Source organism: Bidens hawaiensis, unplaced genomic scaffold, assembly GCF_021521415.1.
Source record: "Bidens hawaiensis isolate Kalapana, Puna unplaced genomic scaffold, B.hawaiensis_p1.1 tig00000820_1, whole genome shotgun sequence".
Taxonomy (NCBI): domain Eukaryota; kingdom Viridiplantae; phylum Streptophyta; class Magnoliopsida; order Asterales; family Asteraceae; genus Bidens; species Bidens hawaiensis.
The window spans coordinates 4093323-4100466 of NW_027491048.1; the positions used below are offsets into that span (position 1 = coordinate 4093323).

At 42.9% G+C, this 7144-nt stretch overlaps 1 protein-coding gene across 1 annotated transcript; it reads right to left on the bottom strand.

Annotated features, from left to right (window-relative positions):
• Positions 1 to 4220: 4220 nt before the first annotated feature.
• Positions 4221 to 5678, bottom strand: LOC143541544 (uncharacterized). Its single transcript, XM_077034348.1, has one exon. The coding sequence runs from the start codon at positions 5676 to 5678 to the stop codon at positions 4221 to 4223; it is 1458 nt and encodes a 485-aa protein (XP_076890463.1).
• Positions 5679 to 7144: the final 1466 nt, after the last annotated feature.

Here is a 7144-nt window from a genome sequence, read left to right on the forward strand (position 1 = left end):
CTTCGGTGTCCGGCAAGTTCTTCCACTTGACCAAGTATTCCTTGTGCTTTGGCACACCCCTTCGACTAACAGTTAGATCAGACAGAATCTCAGAAACTTCCCGATCGAATGATGTTGCAACATCGGTTGGCGCCCGCTTAGACACACCACGATTTGGGTCTTCCAAGTCTTCATGATAAGGCTTGAGGAAACTTACATGGAAGACAGGATGAATCTTCAACTTTGATGGTAGTTGAAGTTTATAGGAAACTTTACCAACGCGAGAAATCACCAGAAATGAGCCTTCGTACCTACGAACAAGTCCTTTGTGAACCTTCCTTAGAGACTTGAACTGGTTTGGTATGAGTTTCACCATAACTTGGTCTCTAACTTGAAACTCTACGTGACTTCGTTTATCGTCGGCCCATTTCTTCAACTTCTTGGTTGCCTTGTCAAGAGAAGCTCTTGCTAGATCGGCTTGCTCATGCCATTCCTTCATGCTCTTGTAAGCAGCTGGACTGGTCCCTTCATATGATGCCGCTAAGGCATTTGGGGTAAGTGGTTGGCGCCCTGTGACCAGCTCAAAAGGACTTTTCCCCGTAGCTTCACTCCTCTGCATATTATAAGAAAATTGTGCAACATCAAGGAGTTTTGCCCAATCCTTTTGATTTGCACTTACATAGTGTTGGAGATATAACTCCAACAAGGCATTAATCCTTTCGGTTTGCCCATCCGTTTGGGGGTGGAAGCTGGTTGAGAAGTTTAAGTCAGTCCCCATAATCTTGAACAATTCACACCAGAACTTCCCAGTGAATCGTGGGTCTCGATCACTAACAATTACGTGTGGAATCCCCCAATACTTGACCACATGCTTGAAAAACAGCCTTGCCGTTTCAGCAGCAGTTACATCGGCAGGTGCAGGGATGAAGGTTCCATATTTTGAAAACCTATCAACCACCACAATAATACTCCCGGAGACTTCAGACTTGGGCAGGCAAGTTATGAAGTCCATGGAAATGCTTTCCCATGGCCCCTTTGGAATGGGTAAAGGCTCCAACAATCCTCCAGGTTGACGTTGTTCGATCTTGTCTTGTTGACAAACTAGGCAAGTTCGAACATATGCCTCAACATCATCCTTTAGACGTGGCCAATAGAATGTACCTTCGCTGAGTGCCACCGTTCTTTTTACTCCAGGATAACCAACCCATAACGAATCATGACACTCCTTCATGATTTTGCGCCTAAGATCGCCCCATCTTGGCACAAACAGCCTGTCACAGCCCCCGACCCCTATACCCTGGGAGGGAAGCCGTGAACATTGATTGGTAGTATCGGTGTTTATTAAATTATTTTGCAGCGGAATATTTCATCAGAACCGTAGTTAGGAAAAATGATCAGAGTTATAAAAACACCATGTTTATTTTTATTATAAACTGGGAATTTAATCCCTTTTGATACAAACATAAGTTTTATAGGGTTAAACCCTAATTTACAAAATACGTTTCTTTATTCTGGTGACAAGCCACTTATTTAAGCTGGAAGCCCGCAGGCATAATTCCTTTGTCTCTAACAAGTCACCTGAAACATGTTTAAAATTTTTGATCAGCAAGAAATACTGGTGAGTACATTCATTTGTAATGACACATTTTACAGTTACAGCATTAAGATGTTTTTACACCTGCCTTCTTACAAATTACCGAAAGGTACTTGTCACTCGACCGTATCTATGACTGTGGTCATATTACTTATTGGCTAACACTTTTCCAATAAGTAACGTGTAATAGCTCAGTAGGCAAGCCTTGTATACAAAACCCCACAATACCAGTAATAACCATCCCGTAAGTCTACAGAGACTTAATCACTGTAATGTATTTAAATTACTTTAAAAATATATTTGAAATCATTTAAACCATCTATCATGAGTTTTATAGGTTTTGAAAATCATCATGACAGTGTCGGAAAAACAGTTGTCTCACGCAAATGTGAGTGGTATAAAAACTCAAATGTCTCACCTTGCAGGTTTACAATTTAAGAAAACGCCTCTTGGTATTAAGCACCTAGGATAAACACAATGTAGTATATCTAGATTAGCATAAAACCAATAATCATAACGATAATCACGAGAGTAGAAACTTTACACGATGGCACAATGTCTTACCTTAATAGGCAGAGCTTTCAGATTCGTGTATATTTCTTTCAATCGGATAGGATATCGTTACGATAACTCGGGTATTATACTATCCTCTTAATATCTATATTTATGTGTGTGAAAACGTCAGAGAGAAAGATGAGAATTTGGTGCGAGGAGGAATGTCTGATGATCAACCTATTTATAGCTGATTCTGAAGCCCGTCGCGATACGCGATGGCCATAGGCAAGGGCGTCGCGTATCGTGAAGCATCTTATAGCTTTGTTGAGTTAGCCCTAGGCTTGCTACGTGGAAGGATTTTTAAAAATCTTAATTTCCGACAAAAATACTAAGGCGGCCCTTAATGCGGCTCGCGGCGATGCGAGCGTGCGAAGTGCGCCATCAAAGCGCCACATCGCGTCCATCGCACTTCGCCCGAGCCCGTGCCCGTGTGCGTTCGGGTGCTTCGCACCCTCCACTAGGATCACTGGGTGTGATATGTCTTATAAGAACATTAACATATGAGTTTTCTTTCTTATAAAGAGCTCACTAGTTTTGTAATTAGCGATGTGGGACAAGAACTTACAAACCTATTTATACTATGGTGGTACCTTCTCCATTTCTTTCCTCCACCAATGTGGGTTGGAATTTCCTTCACTTATCTCTTTACTCTTTATTTGTGGTTTGTTATACAGCCGGTTTCCCTTGGTAAATAACAACTCGCCTTTCACCCAAAAACGAGTTGTTTTTCCCTCCTTGGCTAAAGTGAAGAGATGCTTTGCAAACGAATCTTCCTTTAGCCCTTACTTGATTTGGTCTTGGAGATCAAATGTGGGTCTAGTGATGGCAGCAAGTTCAGCTTTTCGACTTAGTGCATCAGCTACCACATTTTCTTTTCCTGGCTTATACTCCAAGATATAATCAAACTCCGCAAGGAAGTCTTGCCATCTAGCTTGTTTGGGACATAATTCTTTTGCGATTGAAAATAGCTAGTGGCAACGTTATCGGTTTTGATAACGAACCTAGACCCGAGAAGATAATGCCTCCAAGTACGTAAGCAGTGTACTACGGCCGTCATCTCCTTTTCTTGCACCGTATACTTCTTCTCGGTTTCGTTAAGCTTCCTGCTCACAAACGAAATCGGATGTCCTTCTTTCATAAGGACCCCTCCAATGGCAAAATCCAATGCGTCAGTGTGTAATTCGAACGGTTTTGTAATGTCGGGGAGTGCTAAGACAGGTTCCGACATAACCGCTTCATTTAACGCCTTGAAAGCTGCCTCGCATTGCTCGTCCCATACCCACGGCTTATTCTTTTTGAGCAAATTCGTCAAGGGTGCAGCTTTCGCCGAATAACTCATGATGAAACGACGATAATAGTTGACCAACCCAAGGAACGAACGAAGCTCGGGAACCTTGGTTGGTGCTTCCCACCCTTGGATCGCCTTTACCTTGGCTTCATCCATCATGAGTTTTCCTTCCTTAATGCAATGACCCAAGAACTCCAACTCTTCTTGGGCGAACGAGCATTTCTCCAGCTTGACATATAGCTCGTTCTCTCGTAGTACTTTGAAAACTTGTCGCAAGTGTGCCACATGGTCTTCCATAGTGCAGCTGTATACTACGATGTCGTCCAAGTACACCACCACAAACTTGTCCAAGAATGGATGGAAGAGCTTGTTCACCAAAGTACAAAACGTTGCTAGTGCATTTGTGAGGCCAAACGGCATCACGTGAAACTCATACGATCCATACCTTGTGATGCAAGTGGTCTTGGCCTCGTCGCCCTCGGCAATTCTTACTTGATAGTAGCCCGACCGCAGATCCAGCTTCGTGAAGTACTTAGCATTGCCAAGTTGATCGAACAAATCAACAATTAGCGGTATAGGGTACTTGTTTTTCACCGTTATTTTATTGAGCGCCCGGTAGTTTATACACATGCACAACGATCCATCCTTCTTCTTTTGGAACAGAACCGGGGCACCATATGGGGCTTTGGAGGGATGTATGTACCTGGCATTCAGTAGCTCTTTAAGTTGCTTACGTAACTCCTCCAGTTCGGGTGGTGGCATGCGATAGGGTGCCTTGGACGGGGGCTTAGAACCTGGTTCTAGCTAGATCTCATGATCGACTTCCCTTCGTAGAGGAAGCCTCTTGGGAAACTCAGTGGGCATTACGTCCTTGAACTCCTCCAGAACTTCTTTGATCTCGGTTGGCACGGAAACCGGCTTGTCTTCTTGATCCACCACCTTTGCTACAGCCAAGTAGCATAGCTCCTTCTTGTTGCATCCTTTTCTAAAGTGTATGGCTGAAATGGTCTTCAGCCCTTCCTTCGACCCACGCTCCGTGTTCACCATACAAGTCTTCCCCTCACAAGGAATGCAAATAGAGTTGGCGGATGGCAATAGGATGGCACGCACTTGATCAAAGAATTCCATGCCAAGCACCACCTTGAAGTCATCCATTTCAACGATGGTGAAGTTAATTTGCCCAGCCCAATCTCCAATATGAACGTGAACGTTCTTGGCTTCCCCACGTATTGGTTTAGCGTTGGTGTTAACAGTCTTTATGGCACCATTTCCTTGAACTATGTTAACACCAAGCCGCTTAGCCTCTTCAACGGCCATGAAACTGTGAGTGGCACCCGTGTCAACCATGGCACGGACCTCATTTCCCCTTATTCTCGCACGAACAAATTGCAGTCCTTTGTTCGGCGTGGATCGACATTCGGCTTGTGCCTTGATCGCATTAAGTACTTGCATCGACCCCATGCAAGCATCATTGACCTCCTTACAACATTCTTCTCGGGCGATCATGACATGTAGGCTGGCATTCTTTGGACATTCCCTAGCTCGATGTCCAAGCCCGTCACAAATAAAGCAACGATCATCTGTCTTCATGGGCTTCTTATCACGGGACTTCCATTGCGGCGGGGTCTTATGGTCGTTGAGCTGATGTGGTTTCGCTCCCCCGCCTTTCTCGTGGCTAGGCTTTCGATCCTTGGGCTTCTTATTCTCCATATCTTTTCGAGGGTAGTCGTTGAGTCCTTCAGTTATAGAAATGGCTGAAGAAAGATGTTGGACACCCCTTCGTTTGAGCTCCACTCTAGCCCAAGCTTGTAAGTTAGCGAGAAAGTTGAAGAGACGGACTTTCTCCGTCAGGTCCGGTATCTCAAGGATTATTGAAGTGTATTCATTGATGTAGTCCTTGAGAGAACCGGAGTGTCTTATGTTCCGGAGACGAAGTCTCGCTTCATCTTCAGCATTCTCCGGATAAAATTGATTCTTGAATTCTCGAACAAAATCAGCCCAAGTATTCATAAGACACGTACCTTCTTCGATCTCTACCGTCTTACATCTCCACCATAACGCCACGGTATCCTTCAAGTAGGCCGAAGCCGTATTGATCTTCACTTGATCATCTACGATGCTAATCCCTTTGAAGTATTGCACCATCTCCCACAAGAAGTTCTCCACGGCCTTTGCTTCCCGTTTGCCCATAAATGGAGATGGTTTAGGAATGTCTACCTTTGGCCCCAAGGCTAAGACATTTCCACCAGCAGCATTCACCATGGCATTGGTGCAATTGTTGATCTTAGTTTCCAACCCAAGAATAGTTCAATGAACGTCCACCGATTGCCTATCCATGTCTTGACGTACCTGAATGATAGCATCCTTGATCATCAGCTGCATCTCTTCCCTCATGGCATCGAAAGTGGCCTTCATGTCCACACGAAGGTCACTTAGGTCAGTCTCCAACGCTTCCACTCGTTGGACAACGTCATCAAACTTAGCCTCCAGCCCGGATGATGAATTCTCCAACTCAGCCACCCGTTTGTCTAAGGACTTATCCTTAGACGAACCACGATTCTTCTTGATCCCATGGTGTGAAGTCTCATCTCGCCCACGTTGTCCCTCATCGGTAGCAATGTGTCATACCCCCTTCTAGGGCCTAGGAGTGCGACCCATTAATTGGTATCATATTTGTAAATAATTCAGAGTTGCGTTATATTGCGGAAGACTTATAAAAACTTAAGGATCAGAAATGTAATTTATATATATATTCAAAAGACGGGAATTATAAAATACCCGTTTAAAGTTGTTAACAAAAGATTATTTGATTATGTTTACAAACCACCATATTAAATTTATACAAAAGAAATCCGAGCCATCGGATATTAGTACTTCATCATTTCCAAGCTCTAACTTTGTTCACCTGCAAAATGTAAGAAAATACGTCAGCAACGAATGCAGGTGTACACGCTGACGCAAAAATATTTATTTTACTTTATTACCCCTCGAGACTACGCCTGCCTCGGCCCAACGTGGCTTAGGAATAACAAAGTTAAATAACACATTATAAATATGAGCCTCTACGCTAGGTCACCTCAGCAAACACCGCAGCGTTCGACTTAGTTAAGTACCCGTAAATATACACATAAGGTCGTACTCCCTGCAGGAGAGCGTCCTACGACCAAGGGTGGTGCGATCATGCCCATTCATCGCATAGTATCACCTATGTAAGGATCCAGACATACGTATACCACAGCCTGAGGGCTAGGTTTATACCCTTATTTATAACGGTTTTATTAACACATAGTCCCTTGTAAACAATTTCAAATAACAAGTTTGACTCATTTTAAATAAGTAAAATTTTGGGGGCTTATTCACCTAGTCTCTTTAGGATCGGCTTCACTCACCGTCCAAGGGTCTTTCTCTTTTCTTTATCTCGCACCTATAGTATGAGTATAAATATTTGTTAGTCGGATACACGATCCGGCTTAAGACCTTTATTCTTATATCTCAATCCTCGATTGAACCTTTACTTCAATTCTTATTTACTTAAAAACCTTTAGTTTAAAAGTAAATTATAAACCTTTAGTTTATATTAAAAACCCGACGTTTCTTCTTCTCCAAGAAACGTAATCATTTTCTTTTATTATTTATTTAAGAATACTCTTTATTCATTAAATAATATTTTCATAACAAAGAACATATATACATATATACTTACACACATATATATGTAATCACAATAT